We start from the raw sequence: 25,721 nt of genomic DNA on the forward strand, positions 1-25,721 counted from the left end.
AATAACTTAAGTTCTTATCAATTTTTTTATTTAAAATCAGCTAAAAATAATATTTTTATTTACAATTTTTTTTCCCTTCGACTGCATGTGAACATTACTATTATATATATGGAACATTTGGCTAAATGGATCTAATTCATCAATGTACAATTAGTTAAAGATCTAACTTCGTACGATTCAAGAATTTTTAATTTAATTCATATAAGTGACGTAGTCGACATTAAAAACAGAAAGAAAAAGAGGAAGTTTCCTTCTCCCAATTTTATGTTATTTTTTAGATGTCCAATTTACTATGTTTTGCATCATTCCTTTAATTTCTTACTTTTAATTAAGGGATAATTATACCATTCTTTCTTAGTATTTGGTATGATTATACGTAAATCTCTGTAATTTGATAAATTATATGTAATACCTATAATATTTGTTTCCGTCCAATAGATAGATCTCTCCGTTAGTTAAATTTTTTACGGTATTTGTGAATATCACAAAAAAAATGAATGAAAATCTATATTTACCCCTTACTAACTTACTACTAGCTTATTGCATGTCAAACAAATATTTTCTTGTCAAATTATCCTTATACAGTTGATGATATACCCCCTCACATGCATTAGCACGTGTGAAAATATATAAATGTAATTTGATATAAAAAAAAATAGATTTATTTGTTATGCATAAGTTAGTAATAAATCAGTCGGGAGTAAATATGAGTTTTTATTCATTTTCTTTTGCTAATATCAGCAAATTCAATAAATCTTACTAACGGGGTGATCTATTTATTGGATGAAAACAAACGTCAAGGGTGCTAAATATAATTTTCAAACTATAGAGAGTTTATGTATAATTACACCAAACATCAAGGAAGGCGGTCTAATTTTACCTTTAATTAATTAACCCAATATTGAGTGAAATAAATACCGCGACTTCGATCTTTTTCAACAAAATCATCACGCAGTAAATCAACAAAGCCCAAAATGATGTCTCTTTCTCCTTCAAGTTTACCTACTACGGTACCAGAGTGAATATGATCTCCACCAGACAGACGTAACGCTTTAGCTAGTACACAGAAGTGCATACCATGATTCTTCTGTCTATCAATAACTGCATGCATTGCACGGTGAATGTCTAGTGGTTGTTGTGAAGTGTAGGAAAAACTTACAAACAAATTGTTGATACAGTGGTAAATGAGTTGGATCCTTAGACGACTTCTTACCAATAAGTAAGGGTTCTAAACCTAATAATCGTACTTGTTGAGATGGGTCTAACTATTCAGCTTTCGTCTCTGACGGGATAGTTTGATCACTAATGTGGGACGACACAATCAGTGAAAATAAAAAATATAAAAATAAAAAAGTCTAGAAATAATTTATATAAAAATAGGTCACATGGTACTCTAATCTAAGTTGGCTTGCACATAATTATGAGTTATTAAAAAGGACCCAACATAATAAAATTAAATTAATTGTTAAGCATGCTCATATCAAAACTGCCAAATTTTGCTTTCTACCAACCTTTTTTTTTTTTTTTTCTTTTCTTTCTGGAGTTATTAGATTAATAATGATACAACTAAGTTGGTGAATTGTTAGTTGACATGGTGAGTGACTTACAGGCTAATAAGGGTGGGGGCCGGACGATATGAGAGGGGAAATAAAGTATATATTATTAATATTTCGTGTCATGTAATTTTCTCCTTTTTTTTTTATAATTAAAAGTTCTACTAATATATTTAGGAATTAAATTTAATTTTCACTAAATTTAGAATTAGAAATCAATTATTGTCGATCTATAATATATTCATATAAAAAGTCAAAATTGGGATTTGATCGATTACCCCACTGGCCGATTTTGATTGATCCACACCAATTTTGATTATAGTGGATTGTACAGCATGAACCAATTTAGATACATGATCGGTTTTCGATCGGACCAATCAATTCAAAAACCCGTGCGTGAGTTAAATGCGAATTTCGTGGATTCGGGATCTGTGCTATTTAATTTTTGCAAGTCGTCCAACGTGGATTCAAATTAGATTTCAACTCGATTGTATCTAGTTGGACTCGAACCCGCCCCATCCCCGTCCTGATCTAATCGCAAATTTTAATTAAATTTCTGTCTTTTTAATTAATCAATATGATTTTCTAGAAGAATCAAAATTATTATATATAAATACCTAAGAAATTAGTATTATTACGTTAAAATATAATTTCATCTATAAAATTATAAATTTTAAATAAATTCAATATATTTATAAATATTATTATGGGGATCTTGGAAGACCGGATACTTGCCTCTTCCATGAAAAAAGAATTGGGGAGTAAAATTGAAATAAGGAAAATGCATGGGGGAAGTATAATTTGGAAAAAGGGTGAGGGCAAAAGGGAGAATCCAGTTATACCGCGTTTGCCTTTGTGCGTGTAGAGTGGGAGAGTGTGACCATTCATATATAGCGATTTAATATAATCCTATTTGCTCTCTCCCCAGTCCAGTACTGTGTGTTGTGTGTGTATACGGTACGTATACATAGTATAGATACGCTTTGATCGTACCCTTATCTGCTGTGCGTGGGCAGTGACTCGCAGTAGTACTGAGGCGGAGAGAGTGGGAGGAATCTGTAATGGAGAAGTTCATCCCGCCGGAGTTCGATTTGCCACTCAAGGGGCGGTCGGAGGAGGCGCTGAAGAGGTGGCGCGATGCCGTCGGGAAACTGGTGAAGAATCGCCGGAGAAGGTTCCGCTACGCGGCCGTGCTTGAGAAGCGGTCCGAAGCAAAGGAACAGATGCGAAGACTCAGAGTATTACTCCTACTTTTCTCCCTCTATTTCTTCATTTTATTATCCTGAAAAGATGAATATCGGAGGTCGTAAAACTCGCCGGTAGAATGGTTTATGGGATTTTTTACTGATCTAGTTCTATTTTATCTCCCTCATTTTTCTTTATTATTATTAATTTTATTTTAGGATTTCCTTGCGAACATCTCCAATTTTCCTGGATCCAAAAGCGGATTATATGTCTTTTTTTTTTCTTTTCAACAAATTTCTGTTCCTAGGTATTCTGAGGAACATGCTGAGGAAGAAAGTTCTGTAAACCAAAAGTTCATAATCGCATCGGGTGCTAGTTTTAGGATAAGAAGTTTTATAATTATTTTTGTGGTAGTGTGTTTTCTTCATAAAGTAAAGCCTTAGTAGTTTACTCCTTGTCCTTTTCTCCTCGAGAAGGATTAGCTGAGTTTCAGTCTTGGTTTAGTGATAATCGAAAGGGCTTACTTATAGTTAGTGCTTATTACGAGGGGTATACTCGGAATTTGGATATTGGTATATGGTGACATCTAAAAAATGGAAAGAAGCTAGGGACGTTGTGTCACGCTCCCCTTGATTTTCAACAGTTACGGTTGGACGCGCATTTGACTATTGAAGGGCTAACCATAATCTTTCCATACTGTTGAAAGATACACATAATATTTATCGACCCAGGCCCATCTTGTCGACTAACAGAAATATGGTGGAAGTTATATGCGCTTTTGATAAATATTTTCATGAAAATATTTTTAATTAGCTAGTTGAAGTGAGAGTTTTGCACAAAGTTATTTTGTTTAAAATGACAGTCTAGGACTTGGGGACATAACAAAAAAGAAAATTAATATTAGAAAAGGTACCTGAATTGATCCTATACTGTAATGTAAAGTTTTTTCATTGACATTGTAAATTCTTCCTTAACTATGCTTTTATCTGTCTGTTCTTAGAAGTATACGATTACAGGAGACTTAGCTATTGGGTCCTTTACTTTTCGGATTTTCCACCCATGAGCACGGTAGTCAATTATCTTTTTTGAATAGAATGAGATTCTACACTAAGGGCTACATAGAAATAAATTTTCTGCGGTTGTGTGGGCCCGAGGGTTTCCAATAAACCTTTCTCTCAAGGTGGGTAGCTGGGCATCGGCACATGGAAGGGTATGATGCATCCAATGCCATAATCAATCTGTCAATTTATTTAACACCAGCCCACTGATTGCCGTTGGATGCGAGATGGGTCAACGTGGAAATTATATTTCTTCTAGTTAGCATGCCATCTAAATGTATATATAAAGATATATATATATATATATATATTATTCCACTAGGGCTAGGATCTTCTGAAGTACACCATGGAATGGACATGTTTTGTTTCCTCCCTCTTTGCTGCCTTCTTAATTGTAGGTGAATATTTGATTGTCGTCCGTGATGTGGTCTTACCGCTGCATTCACGTGGAATATCTTATGAAAAGTCATTAATTTATCTAATAACGAAAAAGTAAAAGTTATCTTAATAAAAAGGTAATCTTTGTTCCCGAGGTGTCCCCTTTCCACAACCCCAGATCAATCTTGAGATGGGTTCCTTTGGAGTTTGTGTCATGTAAAGATGTAATTTATAATTGTTTCTCGTCGCCGATTGTTTAGAGATAGCTTGTGCTATGTCTTTTGTTCAAATAGCAATTTTTTCAACTATTATTCAAAGAAAAACATTTTGTTTGAAATTCAACACTTAGTTAAAAGTTAAAATAATTGCCTTATTTCCGCTATTACAGACGTACCTTTTTCTCCTTTCCTTTTTATATAAATTTCTCTTGTTTATACTTTATTGTAATAGAAACCATAGTGATTCATCTAGAAGTTGAAAGGGAGTTGTCTATTAGAACTTGTAAATAATACATTTATATTTTCTTCTGTTGATTCAAGGCTTCTTTGAAATTTTTGACCCAGCTATTCCGGTGATCTTAGCTGTCACCTGACATTACAATGACAATTTATATCGTCATCTCTACTTCTGTCCCTGATCCTCTGGGCCATGAAAAGTTGCAAGTTTAAGAATTATTATTGTTAATCAACGAATGGGTCACCTTAATGAGTAAATACCTGACACTTATCTTGACTTGTAGCTCCGAATTAAGACAACCAAGGAAATTTCCTTGAAACTTCTATGTGACATTGACATGACTTCGGACAAATGTAAAATATATGTTGTGGTACCACGGAACAAAATTGGATTCCTTTCCCTTTGACACCGTCTGATATAGCCTCAACTTATGTTGTCTGTATTTGGCCTTTTGAATATTTTTCCTTATCTGTTCGGCCTTATATGTGTCATCACATGTAGGTAGTCTTTGTTACCAGCATGGATAAGCTACCTATATGTAATGATAAAGTGGTTTATGGTACAGGCCAAGAAAATATTAAATATATTTCGTAGCAATTCTGGGAATTATCATTATTCTTTGTAACACGATCTTGATTGGCACATACAAGCCTGTGTGTTGGTCACCATTTTTGTGAATAGCCTCTTCTTCCAGTCAATTCTTTGTTGAGTAATAGGTTATTATCTTTTCCATCACTTGCACAGCCTTCCAAGTAGTAAAATAGTTATTCAAACTGCAAAAAGTTGATATCTGAACCATTATTTCACCTGATATTGCTTGTATGCCAAGTGTAAGTCCGCGAAAAATTCAATACTTGAAAAAACCATTAAAATCATAAAGGGGTTTGCAATTGACCATTACATGTTTATTGAATAAAATAAGAAGTGCTTAGTAGGGGCTGAAGGTTCTCTTAATATATAGGATAGGATGCACTAAGCAAATATTATGGTATTAACAAAGATATAAAGAGTAAGTGAAATTCTGCAGGGATTTGTTCTCAGCAACTAACTGCAATAATATTCAAGTGTCCAAACATTATGATATTGATAAGAAAACGAAAAAAAGGATAGGAAGGCCAGTAACTGTAATCGTATTTGAGTACTCACACATTGGTGACTTTAAGAAACAAACCGAAATTTAAAATCCAGTAGGGAGTTGGCAGCAACAGACTGTAATAATATTCAAGTGCTTATCATGATTTCAGAATTTTACGTTTGTTTCAGTTGTGTATAATATGCTCTTCTAATAATATTTCATTTCTTTATTTCTTTACCAGGCTAATATACGTGTTTGCTTTGTGGCTTACACAGCAGCACTCAGGTTAATCGACGGTATATTTCTACTCATGCTGCTATATCTTAGTTTTAGATTTCAGGACTTGCTTTTTATCCAAACTCTTGCTCTTATTTCCGGCACATTACTTATGTTTCCTCTTACACTAGGTGGACATGGTAAAAAGCTGCCCTCGGATTACTCAAATGAACCCTTGGAAGATGATACAGAAACAGTTATTCAAAATGGGCTCCAGGAAGAAGCTAGACTTGCAGGGTTTCAGATTCACCCCGATAAACTTGCATCTATTGTTGCTTCTTATGACATTAAAACGTTAAGAAAACTCAAAGGAGTTGAAGGGCTTGCTGATAGATTGAACGTTTCAGTAGATAAAGGCGTGACTTCAAGCGATGTGGCCACTAGACAAAATATATTTGGTCCCAACCGCTACACTGAGAAACCTCCTAAAAGTTTTTGGACATTTGTGTGGGAAGCTTTGCACGACTTGACACTTATCATACTTATTGTTTGCGCTGTGGTGTCAATTGGAGTGGGACTTGCCACTGAGGGGTGGCCAAAGGGCATGTATGATGGGTTAGGAATTATACTTAGCATATTTCTGGTGGTCATGGTTACTGCAGTCAGTGATTACAAGCAATCATTACAGTTCAAGGAGTTGGACAAGGAGAAGAAAAAGATTTTTGTCCAGGTCATTAGAGATGGAATTCGTCAAAAAGTCTCTATATATGACTTGGTTGTTGGAGATATTGTACATCTAAGCATTGGAGATCAGGTTCCAGCAGATGGTATATATATATCAGGGTACAACTTGTTGATTGATCAATCAAGTTTGACTGGTGAAAGTGTGCCAATAAACATATATGAAAAAAGACCATTTCTTTTAGCAGGAAGTAAAGTTCAAGATGGGTCAGGTAAAATGTTGGTGACTACAGTTGGTATGAGAACTGAATGGGGAAAGTTGATGGAAACTCTGAGCGAGGGTGGAGAAGATGAGACCCCACTGCAGGTCAAGCTTAATGGTGTTGCCACAATTATTGGTAAAATTGGACTCGCCTTTGCTGTTCTGACTTTTCTAGTCTTGACTATCAGGTTTTTGGTTGAGAAAGGACGTCAACATGCATTTACCAAATGGTCTTCCAGTGATGCACTGAAGCTTTTGAATTACTTTGCTACTGCAGTGACTATAATTGTTGTTGCAGTTCCCGAAGGACTGCCTCTGGCCGTAACACTGAGCCTTGCATTTGCCATGAAGAAACTAATGAATGACAAGGCATTGGTGAGACATCTCTCTGCCTGTGAGACAATGGGTTCTGCAACTTGCATTTGCACTGATAAAACAGGTACACTGACCACAAACCACATGGTAGTGTCTAAAATATGGATTTGTGGAAAAGCGAAAGAGGTAGATACCAATGGAGGCAGGGATACATTAGATACCGAAGTATCAGAACATGTAGTAACAGTTCTCTCGCAAGCAATATTTACTAACACGGGTTCTGAGGTAGTCAAGAATAAAGATGGAAAGATATCCATTTTGGGCACACCAACAGAATCAGCGATATTAGAATACGGATTGTTACTAGGTGGTGATTTTCAGGAGGTACGCGGGATCTGCAAGTTGTTGAAAGTTGAACCTTTCAATTCTGAAAAAAAAAAGATGTCTGTGCTTGTGGCTCTTCCAGAAGGCAAGAACCGAGCTTTCTGCAAAGGTGCATCTGAGATCATATTAAAAATGTGTGACAGGGTAATTAATGCCAACGGGGAGTCGGTTCCTTTGTCAGAAGAACAAGTAAGTAATGTCATGGATGTCATCAATGGGTTTGCCTGTGAAGCTCTACGTACTCTCTGCTTAGCTTTTAAGGACATTGATGATGGTTCTCACGAGAATAGTATCCCTGACTGTGGATATACACTAATTGCAGTAGTGGGTATCAAGGATCCTGTTCGCCCTGGGGTAAAGGAAGCGGTAAAAACTTGTTTAGCAGCTGGAATAACTGTGCGCATGGTCACTGGAGATAATATTAATACAGCTAAAGCAATTGCTAGAGAATGCGGCATACTTACAGATGGTGATCTTGCTATAGAAGGTCCAGATTTCCGACAGAAGACTTCTTATGAGATGAGCCAACTAATACCGAGACTTAAGGTGGATTACAAACATATCCATGTATTCCTGTGGAATGGTTACATATTTGTATATATTTATATTATATCTATATCTATACATATATTGTAATCTGATGTTTTTAAATCTTGAGTTTAGGTAATGGCGCGGTCATCGCCGACAGACAAGCATGTTCTGGTAAAGACTGCGAGGAGCGTGCTTAAAGAAGTTGTTGCAGTTACTGGTGATGGTACGAATGATGCTCCTGCTTTGCACGAGGCAGACATTGGACTTGCTATGGGCATTGCAGGAACAGAGGTTTGTCTCTATGCTCCTCATTGTGCAACTAGTTTTTGCTACGAAATTCTCATACTGCAACGGTGCTTTCTTTCTTTTTCTTTCTGTGTGGTGTGAAATTCTCAAATCAACATCTTATAATTTTTTTATTTTCAATTAATTCTGAACTTATTCATTCTACCCCCACCTTTGACGTTAAGTCTTATTTCATGGCATGACACTTTTTCAATGGGATTGTTCATATATCATCAAACATAACATTTTTATTGTTAAAGTACTAGTTATTTGAAGGACTTGAGATGCCTCGTGCCTTCTAATCATAACATCTGGCTTTAAGATACATACTTAGAAAGTCTTGCTCAAGTTTTCTCTTGGGGCCAACTCAACTTTAAAGTATTAGCACTTCTGTGGTGTTTACATCATCAAAAATTTTCTTAGCATCCAGATAATTTCTGATGTCCCATATATTTTCAGGTTGCAAAAGAAAGTGCTGATGTGATTGTGCTGGATGACAATTTCGCAACAATTGTAAACGTTGCAAAATGGGGACGTTCTGTGTACATCAATATTCAGAAATTTGTGCAATTTCAGTTGACTGTTAACATTGTTGCTCTGATGATCAATTTTATATCTGCTTGCGCCTCAGGTAAGTTTGTCCATACAGCTATCTTTTCTTTTCTTAATTTTCCACTTAATGCTCATTTTATTTACCAAATTAAATTGGTTTCTCTGCTGGTCCTTCTAGGATCTGCTCCCCTTACGGCGGTGCAGCTGCTTTGGGTGAACCTAATCATGGATACTTTAGGTGCACTTGCACTGGCCACTGAACCACCACATGATGGCCTGATGCAGAGGCCTCCTGTCGGGAGAACTGAAAGTTTCATTACCAGGACCATGTGGAGGAATATCATTGGTCAAAGCATTTATCAGTTGGCTGTTCTGCTAGTCCTCAATTTTGTTGGGAAGCAAATATTGGGACTTCGAGGTTCCAATGCCACTGCAGTAGTCAATACTTTCATATTCAACACCTTTGTCTTTTGTCAGGTAAATGTTTCTTGATTTAATCTACTCGAGATGTAAAGGTTTTGTTAGCAGGAAACTTTCGACCTATACAATAATATAGCTATTGGTGAACTATAACTGACCTATCCATGATTATACCAGAGCAAGAAATAATTGAATTACTGAACATAAACGTTTTCCAACTTTCTTTCACTTCTTGCCTCATACCAGGTCTTTAACGAAATAAACAGCCGTGACATTGAGAAGATAAACATCTTCCGAGGGATGTTTGGAAACTGGATATTCACAGGAATCATCGTATCCACCGTAGTATTCCAAGTGATTATAGTTGAATTCCTGGGAACTTTTGCAAGCACCGTTCCGTTAAGCTGGCAGCTATGGTTATTCAGCATTTTAATTGGTGCAGTAGGCATGCCTATAGCGGTTGTCTTGAAGTGCATTCCTGTTGACACAAAGCCTGCCACTGCAAAACAGCACGAGGGTTACGACCCACTCCCAAGTGGTCCAGATCTCGCATAAAGGAATAGCAGAACCACACAGTTGGAGCAGCAGCCAAGAGTATATACATTTGGGGTGGTAAATTTGAGTTTCATTTTTGGCCTTCTAGTGCTTGATCATCACAGAGACTGTTATTATTTCTCTTCTTCCTCTGTTTTCTGCAGTTACTTTCTTGGTGTTTCATTAAGGGAAGAACAAATGAACAGATTGTGAAAAAATAAATGTAGAAAGCAAACACAGTTCAAGGTAGCTGAAGCCGGTGATGTGGGTTCAGACAACCTTCTAACTCTGGCCATGACTAGGTTTGTTTTGTATAGTCTTGGTGCTGACTTAGAATTACTTTTCATAGTGGTATACTGGATCTTTGTGGATGTGGAGTCGTTTCTAATGTATTCATATAATCAAGAAGATCGGAGCAAAAGGAAAATTTGTGAACAAAGGAACAAAAAGTCGAAAGAGACAGGAGGAATGAAGACATATTGGTGTTTGTACAATTCAACTCTTCTCCTCCTTGATTCTTTCCATGAATTTTCCCACTTTTGGTATGAATCATATAGACCAAAGTTCAAAAATCTTGCAGTCATAATGTCCTGATATTCCAACTGATGAGTAATTCTACATCAACACCAAGACTACAGAGAAAAAACCTTACATTCTTGATGCTCAAAAGCAAGTCATGGCTAGAAGGTTTCCGACCCCAAGACATGTAGGCTTCGAGCCCTACCATTTTTACGGTGGACATTTGTTTAGGTTTTGTTTTGGCAATTAACCGTTGTAAATCTACACGTTCTATTGCATTCTCTTTGTTAAAAGAACCTTTCTGTTTCTCTAGTTGCGTTACATGCTTCTTAGAAGTTGGCAATGAAAACCACCTTAGACAAGATTACTTGGTTGGGAAAATGTTCTGTCAGTAGTTCCTCAATTATATATGAAAGAATGAACCTAAACTATGTTGATCATTTACTTTCTTTTCTGCCAATGATTTTCCTTCTCATCTTCATGGAAAAAACGAAAGAGTTAACTAAGTATGATTAAACTGTTACTAAGACTTTTAAGCAATTCAACAGACTAATCCTAAACTTGGTCACTGGACATACTGAGATCTGATAGGGAAATAAGGTTTATTGCTTGATGTAAAACCACACTCATTCATCTCTTTAACTGACTTAACGTTGCACAACAACGTGCGAGCACTGCTATGCTATCTATATTTCCTGCAGTTTGCAATTCACGCAGGTGTAAAAAGTACAAAACATGTGAGAACAACCTCAACAGGCCTCTGATTTCCTTCTTGAACGTGTAATACAACATCATTTGACAAAATTACCTACGCTCCTGACTGAACTCAGTAAAGAAACCACTCTCAGATGAATATCCATATCCGATCCCTCAGGTTTTCACCCCCCGTGAAAAAGTAGCACCATGAAAGCTCAGTTGTATCTCCTCTTGGATTCTCCATAAGCAGCCACCCCCATGACAGTCATGGTGTAACCAGCAATGCCGATGAAGGTTACAGGGTTTCGGAAAATGAGTATTGAGATGACAACAGCCACAGCTCCTTTAGCATTGCCTAATACCTGACAAGAATCAGGAAAGGGAAAGGGCAAAAGGTTCAGAGGAATACTAGTTTACTTTTGCTGTCTCTGAACGCACGTAGCCAAAAATCAAGATTCTGTTTCTTTCTTCCTCGATCCATGATTAGTAATTCACTTGTCTAATACTTAGATCTTTGTTTTGCATGCATTACTTCTATGTTACTTGCAAGGACAAGAATCAGATAACTATTCTTGACCATTCCAGTTCCGATGTAGTTGTTCTTCATGCAACATAAGCAACACTACTTTTGCTGATATCAAACATAGAGAGTGTAGGGAGGGGAGAGAGAGAGAGAGAGAGAGAGGACCTGCAGTGTTAGAGCACTTGTATGCTTAGTAACCAAGAAATTGCACAAGTTTGCTCCATAAGCCATTGTCGAATTAACCAACAGAAGAACCCACATGAATTTATGTTCCAGTCCAAGTGAAACGACGAAATCAAAAACGTTGGGCTCCATTACAATTGCAGCGGGTAGCAAAACAAGAATGGCAATCGGGGCCATATAAAGCATCAAATTCATGGAGTTTAACTTTTCCCTGCAATGAGGAGTGTAGTGTATGTTTGTATAAGTTGATGGTGAACAACAAATGAAGCCTTTCATTCTTAGTTTCCAGGAAAGACCATAACTTTTTCCACTCAGAAATCACCATCAATGCAAATTATAAGCTAAACATAGAAGCCCAGGTTGCAGAGTGGAAATTCAGCCAAAGAAAAAACATTTTTTGATCAGCATAGGATCCCATAATGACAACCAGGCAAATCAGGGATGGGGTACAAAATATCCCTAGAAAAAGCTAGCTAGTTCAAAAAATTGCTTTTCCTTCGGCATTCTCATATATGATAAAAGAAGAGAAACCATGAAGTGGTTCAATGTCTCGGCTTTTTACTGCCAAGAACAAGCAATTTTGTTTAACTAGAGAAAACTGGAGAACCAGACAAAATAATGGAGGATGCTTATCCGGTGATGAAAAACATGTACAGAGGATGTTTTGGACACAGGGAAAGTGCAGCTATTAGTAAATCCTTACCCTTCATTAGAAAGGAGGACCCCCTGAAGAACGGATTTAAAAGCTCTAGCTGCAGTTGCACCTATACACATGATAAATCCATACAAATGGAAGCTTGGCTCACCCTGTAAGCAATCAGAAACCCGACATAATCTTAGAACCAGAAAGCAACAAGTGATGAGTTTCATCAGAAGTTACTGAAAATATAATACGTGAACGATGTCTCTCTCAAATTCATGGAATATTTTGGCCATTTAGTGCAGGTGGACAAAAGGGCTAATAGGATACATGGGAAATTGATCGGAAAAAGCACGGACAAGAACTTTGGAAGTCTGTGGTTGATATCAAAGGAAATGACAAACATCTAAGAAACTATTTGCGTTACTTGGCGAGCATAATTGATCCCGTACATCTGATTTTGCATGTATTTTTTTTCACAAATTTCATATCTTGCAGAGTGAAACACAACCAACATGATCAATTCAATGAGCAAATAAATAAAAACTTATAAAATGAAATCAGAAACTCCCAGATTCAACAAGACTTTAGATCTGACCTTCATGTCGGAAAAATGGCCACTGACTCCACAATAACAATGAAAGAATTGGAAAGCCCAGAAAGAAAAATCAAATATTGTTAGAAAGAACGCAAAATCTAGTTGGATACATTAAAACCAAGCAATTAACTCACTCTGCTCATTCCAATTAAAGATTAGATCTTTGTCACACCAATCCCACTAAAAACATTACACTAACAGGCCAATCAAATCACATCCATTAACCCAAGAACACAGCACAAATTCACACATAAAAATGAAATCTTTCCAACAAGCCAATCAAATCAAATCCATTAATCCCAAGAACACACACAAATTCCCACATAAAAATGAAATCTTTCCAACAAATCACATCCATTAATCCCAAGAACACACACAAAAATGAAATCTTTCCAACAAATCACAAGAGAAGAGAAGCAAATCAAGATTTGAAGAGGACGACACCATACCCCACTTGCAATGACAACCCCAGCAACCACGGGCACAAGACAAGTATAAGTAGCCCACGCCTCCCTCTTACGGGTCATCAAATAAGCAAACAAGGCCGTGAAGAAAGGCGTGGTTGCACCCACAGCCTGATTGAACGAAACCGGCAGATACTTGAGAGAAATATTGCCGCCCACCACAGACCCACAGAAAACCATGCTAAGTGTGGCTATTCTCAAGAACTGGGACCTGGATTTGATCCTCTGGATTGGGACAATCTTCAAGAACATGATGGAGATGTAGCTGAGGACAGCACAGGCTGACATATGGCACATTGTGAGGAAGATGGGGAAGGCAAAGCCATAGTTGGAGAGCAAGAATTTGTTGAGGAGGAGGACGCCGATGTTGGTCGAGTACCAGAGGATTATGAGACAGGTTATGAAGACCGCATGCTTTTTTGATGCAGATGAAGACATTATTGTTACTGTGTTTTTTTATGGGATTTTTGGATTTGGATTCCTTCTTGTTGGGAGGAGTGTTTACATTTCATTTGGACATTTTTGTTTTTCTTTCTCTCTCTTTGGTGTGTGTGCGCGATATGCAAGAATGTTTGTAATGTCTTCTCTCTGGTTCTGTTATTACACAACTATTTTCATGGTATGATCAACGTTCGGGGTGTTTGTGTGAGCTCGGGAATTTCTGTTGGTAAGAGAGAGAAAAGTGTGCTGTGTGTAGTGTGTGTGGGTGAGAGATTAAAGGGGTAATAACAATCCATATTTATTTTTTTGTATTTGTTGCTATTTCTTGAAAATAATAAAAAAAATAGTTTAACGAAATAAAACTTTTACTTTTGGGACAGAACATAAAAAAATCTTACAAATGTTTCTTGGCAAATTCATTGGATTGGAAGAACAACTTATTTGATTTTGTCAATATATGTAATATGAGGGAATGAAATATTATTAAAATCCAAAAATATTTTCTTTTGCAGTTCATAAATCAAGAAAAGTTACAACAAAATAGAATCTAAAATATATTATTTGTATTCTGATTTTGGTAATATCTCATATAGATTTGAAAAATATTAACATAAAACCCAAAAAATTCTAAAGATGAAGTATAGTGTAAAATGAATCAATTTTGTGATATGATTTCGAATATATAATATGTGAATATTTAAAATATTATAAAAATTCCAAAAAAAATACTCATTTGGCAATTCACCTCATCAAGAGGATAATATGCAAATTCGGTAAATTATTAATATAAAATGATTCAATTTGTATGTTTATTTTGATAATATGTCATTTTAAGGCTTCAGCATATTTCAATACATAAACTTTAATAATTAAAAAGAAATCATGAAAAATGATTTAAAAAACATAAATTATACACTCAAGAATAAATTAAGTGTACAAAATTATTCGATCCAACTAATGAGTAAAACAAATCAAGTCAAAAGAAACTTGCTACTTGATCACGTTGGTCGATAAGAAGTTTGGATGTCTTATATATTTTAATGTCTCGTCTCCGTAATGATATGTCTCTTTAGAACAAAATTACGAGACTAATATAAAATTAAAACGAACAATAACTCGTACAACAAAACTATGATCAACTCATCAAATTCTCGTTTAACAAAAATTTAGGTAGTACCAATCACACTATGTGTTTTTTAGTAGAATTTTGTATTATGATATTCTTCTCAAATTGATATTCATCTTACTGAATTAACAAATGAATTCGAGAAAGTGAGCAAAAGGATTAAAATATTAATAAAGAAGAGCCCATTTTATTTATTTATTTATTATTAGACATGTGACATATAATTAAGATCTACCAAAGGACAATAGTGAGGCCGTGACGATCACTGCAAGAAATTGTAACAAAAAATAAAATAATAGACAACATCTGCTCACATCATCTTACGTGTAATATATGTCATGTTAGAACATTTTGAATTATCTCTAAATTTATTAAAATTCAATTTGTATAATTGATTATAAGATCATTAATTTTAAAAAAATGATTATAAAGTTTTAATTTATAATGTCAAAATCAATTATGGTATGCATTATACAATCTATTTTATTACTTATAATTTTATTTAAAAAATAAGTGATTCCCATAATTTAATATAATATAATAAAAAACAAAAGCAAAAAATCAGCTTGAGCTTGAGCTCGAGCTTAGAATACTAACTCGAGCCCGAAAAAAATGGTCGAACTCGACTCGTTGCCACCCCTATGCACAAGTGCCGATTTTGATGAATGTGCAATTTCTGTCTCGACAAATTCAACTGTCTATCACTCCTCAGAAACAAGACCAAATCAGCAATCAACACAAAAGCATCAGCTTACTTGTCCAGTTTCTGACAATGGCTAGAAGCAATGCATGATTCTGCTCAATGTATGCTTTTACAGATTATAACGATGCAAGACAATGCTGGGACTGAAAAATCGGGAAGCAGTGGGAAAGACAATTTCTCTCTGCATGTAAGCTAGAGCATTACTTTACAATCAACAATGGTTTAAACAGAATGCACTGCACTGATAACGGATATTCAAATTGATCTATTGAGAAACTTGACAACCATGAGAGGTAAAGCAAGTTGAAAAAGGTTTTGCAGAGTGAAGTAAGCAGAAATAATAGTTGCCGTCTAGCTCTGAGAATCGTTAAATGAGAATTGGTATCAAACACCGCTGCTGTCAAGGGTAGAGGATTAGATCACTGCATCAAGCAAGCAGAATATGATTATTGTCGAGTTTAGAGTAGATAACAAAGGTAGCACACTAAAGAGAAATAAGAACGATCAGCGATAGGTGAAGAGGGAACTAATTTAATGACAATTTTAAACAATAAATCATTAAATGTCTAGAAGAGTCGTACAGACATGATCAAGCTTAAAGTGATGTTGTTGGCCCAGCATATATTGAAAACCTCAATTATACTCAACCAATTGAATCTAAACGAAAAGGATAATCCGTACGATCATAGCATCAACTAGTTGTCAAGGCATTCTGCTGAAAACTTCACTTTTTTTTTCCTCTGTTTTTCAATTGAACAAATTTCTTTCCAGCTAAAGAATGGCCCCAATGAGCAGACTGCCAAGGAAACACAAACCTTTCTTGCAGAAAAAGAGAGCTGTTGCACTTTTTCTGGAAGATACCACGTAAATATGAACCGAGGCAAGATCAGAAGCTGAACTTAATGCTTTTAGAACATAAATTTCTTCAGTGAGAAAGGAGGGACTTTCATTTATTTAGTCATTTCTACCATTTCTTCCTTTTCCTTTCTGTAAATTTTAATATTCATGCTCAATCCTGACTTTACGCCAAACAATCAGTATACTATTGCATAGAAATTTAAGACCTAGAGAAGCAGTAGATAAGTTGCCAAGTACCATACCTCTTCGCAGCTAACTTGCTATCAGCCTCCTTTAACGCTCGAACAAGATGGATTATCCGATATTGTAGCTTTGCATTTTCGGCAGTAAGGTATTGCACCTCCTTCATAGCCTAACATATAGACAATAAGACCTGTAAATTCTAATTCTGACACTACTCTAAAAATTAAGGTAGCACGAATACCTTTTCTCTTTCTGCAACTTGCTCCGCTTTTGCAGTTTCTAACCTTGACTGGAGTTCATCAGCCAACTTAAGCAGTTCCTCATTTCCAGACTCTGAAGAGCACCATTTCCACAGGATACAAGAATTTGAGTACCTTTCATTCTAGCTTTACTTCTGCATATAAGATAGGATTTCGACATACCTTTTTTTCCTGCCAGGGAAGCTTCAAGTCTTGCTAAGCGGTCCTTCGCACCAAACAAAAGTATTCAATAATTAAATTTGGTACAACAAGATATGACTTCTACCAAAATTTGTCATTGTGTTCAATGGTTTCCACTTGACCACACTCCAACAGTCAATGACGAAATAACTATATGAACGAATGAATAGATTGTAGAGCCTACACCCGAAGAAAGCCAACCAAATCTTTTGGTTTCTCTTAGATGTTTTCACTATACCTTTTATCATTGTTTGACCTCACATATTCATTACAAGAGAGCTAGGAGATAAATATAAGGCAATGGACGACATATAAGTTATAACAAGCCAAGTCCATGAATACAAATAGAACTCCAGAAGTATATGTCAGTATAAACCAGCTAAACAAAACTTCATTTTTAGAAACTGGAATCAACCAAGAATTAGAACCAGCCAAATGAATGATGTCATCACTTTATACTTCCAATTTCCAGAGACTCCAAACTACCAGGTTGATCTTCTATGATACTTTCTTAGAGCTTACATTCTAGAAGAGAGAATTAGATAATGGACGTCATTTTAAAATACCATCTCATTGCTATCAGAATTAGTAAGATCGTGGAATTCCACTATTACTGCCTCAAATACTTCACCTACGCTTTTACGGCCATATAGCACAATATACGAATTTGCAAGGGGGATTACCTTTGGATGTATCCTCAGTTTCTTCAATACTACTATATCTAATTCAAGTTCCCCTGGTCCCAGTCGAACATAGAGACGCATTGCATTTGCATTCATTTGTATAAAATTGTCCCAATGCATACAGACTAACAAAAATATAGTTATGCAGACAGAAAATGCAAAAGGTTTCCTCATTTAGATTATAAACCCCGCAAGAACTCCTACTAGGGACTACAATCATCACTCTAGATTGTCCTAAATGTGGCAATATGAAAAGAATCTTGGATTTCAGGACCTGAAAGCATAACTCCAATGCAGCTTATCTAGAAAAGTACAATCTTGACCATCATTCTTGATTCCAAACGAGGAACATTACATGCTTGTACTAGTACGAGAATCGGACAAACTAATGTTGGTAATTAAGCATACAACTAATACATCAAAAATAGGGTTGAATCAAGAAAAAGCCTCAAGGAATCCAACACGCAAACACAACACAGAGAAAATCGAAAAGAGAACCAAAAATCAAAAACTGTAGCGAGTCTGAGATAAGAAGACCTCCGCTTCTGAAGCTCTCTGGTAAAAGGGTCTCAATATTTCTTCGAGATTGTTTGATTCTGCTGCCATTTTCGCTTTCCCACTTCCAAATTCAACTGCGCAGACGTATACAGACACACACACGCACGACTGGACTGGGGGCTGATACGAACTGAAATCGTCGTTCGACGAATAGCGGCACCTGAATATGTTCTGCGACTTCTCAGATTTTCCAGTTGCTACTTTTACGTTTTAGCCCTTTAGTAATTTAGTTTGCTTCTATCTAATACATAAATCTCTCCGCAAGTTAAAGTTTACTGAATTTGCTGATATTAACAAAAAAGAAAGTGGATAAAAATTCATATTTACTCCGAATTGACTTATGACAGGTAAAACAAATTCTTTTATAACAAAACTACCCTTATACATCTTTACACATTAATTGAAGTGAGGAGTTATATCTCCACCTTTATAAAGATATTTTAGTGAGAAAATATTTGTCTAACTCAGTAATAACTCAATTGAGAGTAAATATTATTTTTAATTCATTTTTTTTTAATTTTAATATCAATAAATTCAATAAATTTTAATTATCGAATAAATGTATTTCTTAGATAAAAGTAAATTTAGGAGTATTAAATATAATTTTTCAAATCATGAAGAATTTATGTGTAATTATATCCAACCTCATAAGACAACGGTGCAATTATCCTTATATATACATATTTATGTAATTGCTCATTTACAATATTACAAAAAATAAATTGTTATTCACCCCAAAAGAATTATTTCAACAACTTTTACATTGTGTTTGGACTTATAATTTGACTGTTTTGTTTTATGTTTGATGTTGGGATTTGATAGACAAAAATCACTGTTCATTGTCAAATCATATATATTTATATATATATAAATATTTTATGTTTAATCTTGTATTTTCGGGAGACAAAAATTACTGTTTATTGTCAAATTATGTCTGCTTTATATTATGTATATATATATATATTATATATATAGAAAGTTGAAAAAAAAGAAAAACACGCAGATAAGGTGTAAAAACACAAAAACAAACATTGAGTGTGTTTTATCTTGTCTCGAAAAATACAAAGATACAAATTCAAACACAGCCTACTTCAATTGTATTTATTGATCCCGATCTATCTATATAATATTTAAAAAGCTATTGTGTATAGATACATTAATGCTGCATACAAATAGAAAAAGAGCTATGAATACGTAATTGATATTCATAAATTCATTGAATCTTTGCATTTATAAGGAAACAATACGTCCCAATATATGGAACACTTATTAGAAGTATGCAATTTTTAGTTAATCGATCGAAAATCAATTGAATTAGAAATTTGATTTGTACTGGATACAGAACGGAGCGGACAGCTATAACTAGCCCCTCCGACTTTAACTTCCTTAAACCACCATACCTCGCCAAACTTCCACCCTAATACGTCCTTCCATATTATTATGAAATTTTTTTGTAGTGTATTATATTTATTATGTGATTGGTCTATTTTTTTGAACGGTACATCAATTATACAATAAATATATTACACTTATTATATAATTGATTCAAATTCGAGGTGGATTTGTTGAATGTTTGAATCATGCATTGGCCGTGGCAAAACTCATGGTGGGTTGTTTTTGTTTTCAATTTTTGCTATCTGAAATAATATTTCTATAAAATATAGGGTTCAATTAATTATTAATTATTTTTATTTATCTTATATTAATAAAAATATGGGATAATTATACTCTCATTTTTCAAAATATGCGATAAAATATAGGGTTTATTACACGTAAACTTTTTATGATTTGAAAAATTACATCTAATATTTCTGAGGTTTGTTTTTTTTCTAACAAATAGGTCCGTTTGTTAGTAAAAATTTTATTAAGTATGCTGATATAAATAAATAAAAAATTGAATGAAAACTGATATTTGTCTTCAATTGATTTATTACATTGCAGGTCAAATAATTTTTTTCTAACTAAACTGTCTTTATAACAATGAAGATATACCCCCTCACATGCATTAGCGTGTGAAGACGTATGAGAATAATTTGATCATAAAAACATGAATTTGACCTTCAATAAATCAATAATAAGTTAATCGGTAGTAAATATAAAATTTTATTTGATCTTTTTGTTAGTATTAGCAAATTTAGTGAATTTTGGCTTAAGAACGAACTTATTTGTTTTTTTCTTTTTTGTTAGACGGAAGCAAACCATAGGGATGTCAGTTATAATTTTCAAATCATATGAAAATTTATATATAATTACACCAAATCTTTAAAAAGCAGAGTATAAATATTCCTAACAAAACAAAATCAGACATACCGATCAAAAGCTCTGAAAATCATAGAGATTACTCGTATATTTGCCTGCATCTTTCAAGAAAACAGAAAAATAGCTTAAAAAAAATTGAAATTTGAGTCTTTGAAAAAAATAATTTTACATTTTCAATTTTATGAACGAAGTTGATAAGGAATTGTTTATAACAATCAGTTTAATTTAATGAGTTCATAACAGCATCACTGTTCCACCCTCTAAATTAATGACCGTTTGAGAAGTTGGTTCCATCCCGAAACCTTAAATGCCATAGCTTGGCACCTTCCCCAATCCAACTGTTTCCATCAATGCCATCTCTCTCTAGCTTTCTCTCACTAGTATATAAATACATATATGTATACACATTTCTTGCAGAGGAGAGGGTCAGAAAAGGTTGCGACCCGGAAACGCAATAACTGTGAAGGCTTCAAATTGCATGCAACTTAATCATGCTTTTTATTTGATACAGAGAAAATGCTGGGGAGAAATCTTTGAAGGGGTGTTGGAATTTTTGACTCATTCTTTGCAGTAATCGACAAGAAAAAAAGGGTTGGTGCTTTTTCGGAATTCTTTTCTTTGTTTTCTGCTTGGTAGATGAACAAACTCTGGCGGAGACTACAATGTTTTCCTTATTTTTTGGGTTTATTTAATTGTGGAGTGTTTTCTGTGTATATATATAAAGTGATGGTTGGTATGAAATAAAATCTTGCAAGTGATCAAATCATTATCTGATTGTGCTTTGCCTGTTGTATACTTGTTGTGGGGATGAAGAAAATTATTGAATTGGAGGGTTTGAAAATATGAGTTTAAATTAGTTCAGATTTAGGTGAAGATTTCACTTGTAAAGATTCTGCTTTCTCTGTGATCACCCAGCCTGTCGGGGAACCCCGAATTTTTTGAGGTCATTAGTGAATTAGCAGTTGTTGCCAGATCCAGAGAGCAAATGGGCAAAAAGTCAATCAAGAATCTGCAACTCTGAGTCTATATAATTAGGTGGAGTGTTTGGAAGTTGAAGTTAAAGCAGAAGCAAGCTGTTTCAGTAACTTGCTTTTCTTGATTCTTTCTTTTTGGTGTTGAAATTTAGAGTTGACAGTTGGTCAGAAGTTGCTTCTTTCAAAGTTTCATTTCTGGATTTTATTGCGGCATAGTTTTGTTGATTATTGAATCTTGATTTTGCTTGGGAAAGATGGTTGGCAGCATTGAGGTTGCGAGCAACAACTCATACTCAAATGGGGTTATACAGAACCAGAATGGGCTGGAAGAGAAGCTCGATGAACTTCGAAGGTTTTTAGGAAAATCCGATGGTGATCTTTTGAAGATTGTTGGTGTGGGAGCAGGTGCATGGGGTAGCGTATTTGCGGCTTTGCTTCAAGACAGCTATGGCCAATTTCGAGACAAGGTTCAGATTAGGATATGGAGACGGCCGGGCAGAGCGGTCGACAGGTGTACGGCAGAACATTTGTTTGAGGTAATCAACTCGAGGGAAGATGTTTTGAGGAGATTGATCCGGAGATGTGCGTATCTAAAATATGTTGAGGCACGATTAGGTGATCGGACGCTTTATGCAGACGAGATTTTGAAAGATGGGTTCTGTCTAAACATGATCGATACGCCACTTTGCCCAATGAAAGTCGTGACTAACTTGCAGGAGGCTATTTGGGACGCTGATATTGTTATTAATGGATTGCCTTCAACTGAAACCCGTGAAGTGTTTGAAGAGATCAGTAAGTATTGGAAGGAGAGAATCACCGTGCCAATCATAATATCTTTGGCCAAGGGTATAGAGGCTGAACTGGACCCGTCTCCTCGTATAATTACTCCTACACAAATGATTAATCAAGCAAGTAAGTGTATTACGTATTGTCTATCATTATGCTATTACTGGCGTCATGTGTATTTCTACATTCATATTCTGAAAACTTATGTGTCGTATCCTATCTCTCAAACCCGCATTTTTAACCTTAACGGAATGGTAGTGTGATACATTTGAATTTTCCTTTACCATATCCAAAAAGTTAGGATTTGTCACGTCATCTTGCTATCGAATATTTTCATTCTTTCCACCTCTCTATTACTTTGCAGGTTTTAAAAAAATTTACCATAATCTGAAAAATTTCGTGTTTTCCTTTTTTCATTTCCATTAACTATTCGACATCTGCCTTACAGCTGGAGTGCCAATGGAGAACATTCTCTATCTTGGTGGACCAAATATTGCTTCAGAGATTTACAACAAGGAATATGCTAATGCCCGTATATGTGGAGCTGAAAAATGGAGATTGCCTCTTGCAAAGTTCTTAAGGCAGCCTCACTTCATTGTATGGGACAACAGTGACCTTGTTACACATGAAGTTATGGGAGGCTTGAAAAATGTCTATGCCATTGGAGCCGGTAATGTTCGACTCCATCTCATTATTCAACTTTTGTCTTTACTAGTGTTGCTGATTATTTTCCGCCTTGAAATTTCTTTTAGTCTTCCGGGATGAGTAGTTGAAACTTACGAACTAGTGCACGGATCAGCTGTATTTTTAAGCACTATAACATGTTTACATTGAATCACTTTTAAGTTATGATTTCTGATAATGCCTCCGACCTTTTGTTCAGGTATGGTGGCAGCTCTGACTAATGAAAGTGCCACCGGCAAATCAGTATATTTTGCACACTGTACATCCGAGATGATATTCATTACTCATTTGTTGACTGAAGAACCGGAGAAGCTTGCCGGGCCTTTGCTTGCTGACACATATGTAACCTTGCTCAAAGGTCGTAACGCATGGTACGGCCAGATGATAGCCAAGGGACAACTGAGCCTGGATATGGGTGATAGCATCAGCGGCAAAGGGACTATTCAGGTCTATATCTTCTTAATCATAAAATATAACTCAAACATTGTCTTAATACTAAAATATAACTCAAACTAGCTTTTCAGCTCCAAATACATAATTAAATTCTCGAGTTACTTGTAGGATTTTTGTGGTAAAATCACGGATTTCAGTAGAATTCCAAATACTAATGTCCTTTTCTCTAGTTTCTTCAGATGAAGAACTGTTTGGTCTCGTGAATACATAAGAGAGATTCATCATTTATGTGTCTCCAGATGACGACTATAATAACCGATGTCTTCTTGAAAATTTCCAGGGTGTTTCTGCTATAGAAGCATTTTACGAACTCCTAAGCCAGCCCAGTTTAAACGTACTGCACCCGGAAGCAAACAAGCCAGTTGCCCCAGTGGAGCTCTGCCCCATCCTAAAGATATTGTACAAAATTCTCATTACAAGGTAAAAATCCTCCATAATGTTTCAACATTAAGAACATCAAAAGTACAAGAGGTACATATGTAATTGTCTATTCCAACTAGCATCAGGACACGTACACATGACTGCTTGTCTTACCAACCGCAGGGAACAAGGAGCAGAGGCAATTCTCCAGGCGCTGAGAGACGAAAACCTGAATGATCCACGTGATCGTATCGAGATTGCACAAACTCATGCCTTCTACAGGCCTTCACTTCTTGGCCAACCTTGACTCAATCCCCATTACAAGAATAAGGATAAATGATCGACTAGATGAAGGATATAGGTACAGCAAACGGGAAAATCCTCGTATACTGGGATTTTATACAGCTGAGTCTACATATACACATAGTTGTTGGTGAAAATGCTGGTGGTAACAGGCATAATTTGATGTTGTATCCTGAAAGTTGAAGCCCAGATGTATGGACATTGATTCTTGCCCTGAGGGCATGCTCTTCTACTGGTAGTATTGTTTTAATTTGAATTTATTCGATTTAATTTTATTTTTTTTATGCCGATTAATCAACTTAAAAAATATATATATATCAGAGTATACATTATAAATATAATAAAAAACATGACATGTAAATAGTAAATATTTTAATTTCTATATTTGTAATAAAAGATAATAATTCTATGATTAATACGTATTTAATTTATTATAATTATTGATTAATAAATAATGTATAACTGACAAATTAACATTATATTCTTTTTGTTCAATATTCGATATACCATTTTCACGTATCAAAATTTTGATTAAACCAAATTTTTGGCTGGATTCGTTTAATTGAAAGAACAGCCCTACGTGAAACTAAACTGCGTAATGGCCCTTAAAAGACATTAATTTTGTCAAAACAAGTTATAAAATTTTCAAAGAAAATATTAATCTCATTGCGAAATCTAATTAATAATGTTTATACACAAATCATACATATATATATATATATTATAGGGATAATCATCTCCCCTTTCTTGAAATTTGGTGTAATTATACATAAACTATCTATAGTTTGGGAAATTACATTTATCACCTATTAAATTTGCTTTCGTGTAATAAATAAGTCTTCCATTAGTCAAGACTCACTGAATTTGCTGTAATAACCAAGTAATTGAAAAAAAATTATGTTTAGCTCCGATTGACTCATTATTGATTTATTACAGGTCAAATAAATTCTTTTGTGACCAAATTACACTCATACATTTTCAAGTGTTAATATAGTGAGGAGCTATATCCTTACTATTATAAGAGTACTTTAATCTAAAAAAATTATTTGACCTGCAAATAAGTCGGTAATGAGTTAATTGAGGGTAAATGTCAATTTTTATATTTTTTTGTGTTAATATCAATAAATTCAATGAGTTTTTATTAACGGAGGGATCTAATATAGGAACAAATTTTAAAGATACTAAATATAATTTTTTAAATTATAAAAAATTTATATATAATTATACTTAAATATTAGGGGAGGAGAGTGTAATTATCCATTTATTATAAAAAGAATTCCTCAAAAGTAAAAAATATATCTCGAGGCCCAAATAGCAGATTTGGGCCTTGAGCCATTTTGTCTCTGTTTTCTAGACCATCACGACATCATCCACACATTCGCTACATGTATATATATGTAAG

The 25,721-nt window shown here is 34.9% G+C and overlaps 4 protein-coding genes across 6 annotated transcripts; 2 read left to right on the top strand and 2 right to left on the bottom strand.

Moving 5' to 3' along the window:
• LOC105159845 (calcium-transporting ATPase 4, plasma membrane-type) lies at positions 2,438 to 10,716 on the top strand. Of its 2 annotated transcripts, XR_847633.2 has the most exons (8): positions 2,438 to 2,791; positions 5,947 to 6,001; positions 6,113 to 8,109; positions 8,227 to 8,385; positions 8,839 to 9,010; positions 9,110 to 9,408; positions 9,598 to 9,963; positions 10,050 to 10,716. XR_847633.2 is itself a non-coding variant. In XM_011077048.2 (7 exons), the coding sequence occupies exons 1-7, from the start codon at positions 2,615 to 2,617 to the stop codon at positions 9,904 to 9,906; spliced, it is 3,168 nt and encodes a 1,055-aa protein (XP_011075350.1). In that variant the 5' UTR covers positions 2,438 to 2,614; the 3' UTR covers positions 9,907 to 10,716. The 2 variants fall into 2 exon arrangements, 1 of the variants encoding a protein (XP_011075350.1); XM_011077048.2 differs by having other exon boundaries at positions 9,598 to 10,716.
• LOC105159846 (probable sugar phosphate/phosphate translocator At5g04160) lies at positions 11,292 to 14,212 on the bottom strand. Its single transcript, XM_011077049.2, has 4 exons — positions 13,494 to 14,212; positions 12,510 to 12,613; positions 11,789 to 12,017; positions 11,292 to 11,462 (listed from the first exon to the last, which is right to left on the bottom strand). The coding sequence occupies exons 1-4, from the start codon at positions 13,944 to 13,946 to the stop codon at positions 11,316 to 11,318; spliced, it is 933 nt and encodes a 310-aa protein (XP_011075351.1). The 5' UTR covers positions 13,947 to 14,212; the 3' UTR covers positions 11,292 to 11,315.
• Positions 15,872 to 18,652, bottom strand: LOC105159847. Its single transcript, XM_011077050.2, has 5 exons — positions 18,480 to 18,652; positions 17,242 to 17,284; positions 17,061 to 17,152; positions 16,879 to 16,988; positions 15,872 to 16,200 (listed from the first exon to the last, which is right to left on the bottom strand). The coding sequence occupies exons 1-5, from the start codon at positions 18,546 to 18,548 to the stop codon at positions 16,179 to 16,181; spliced, it is 336 nt and encodes a 111-aa protein (XP_011075352.1). The 5' UTR covers positions 18,549 to 18,652; the 3' UTR covers positions 15,872 to 16,178.
• LOC105159848 (probable glycerol-3-phosphate dehydrogenase [NAD(+)] 1, cytosolic) lies at positions 21,050 to 24,569 on the top strand. 2 transcript variants are annotated; one of them, XM_011077051.2, is made up of 6 exons: positions 21,050 to 21,350; positions 21,988 to 22,645; positions 22,968 to 23,189; positions 23,403 to 23,650; positions 23,937 to 24,076; positions 24,200 to 24,569. In XM_011077051.2, exons 2-6 carry the CDS (start codon positions 21,988 to 21,990, stop codon positions 24,321 to 24,323), a joined length of 1,392 nt encoding a protein of 463 aa, XP_011075353.1. In that variant the 5' UTR covers positions 21,050 to 21,350; the 3' UTR covers positions 24,324 to 24,569. The 2 variants fall into 2 exon arrangements, with proteins under 2 accessions (XP_011075353.1, XP_020549261.1); XM_020693602.1 differs by lacking the exon at positions 21,050 to 21,350 and having other exon boundaries at positions 21,377 to 22,645.

The sequence above is a fragment of the Sesamum indicum genome, linkage group LG4 (genome assembly GCF_000512975.1).
Source record: "Sesamum indicum cultivar Zhongzhi No. 13 linkage group LG4, S_indicum_v1.0, whole genome shotgun sequence".
NCBI lineage: Eukaryota > Viridiplantae > Streptophyta > Magnoliopsida > Lamiales > Pedaliaceae > Sesamum > Sesamum indicum.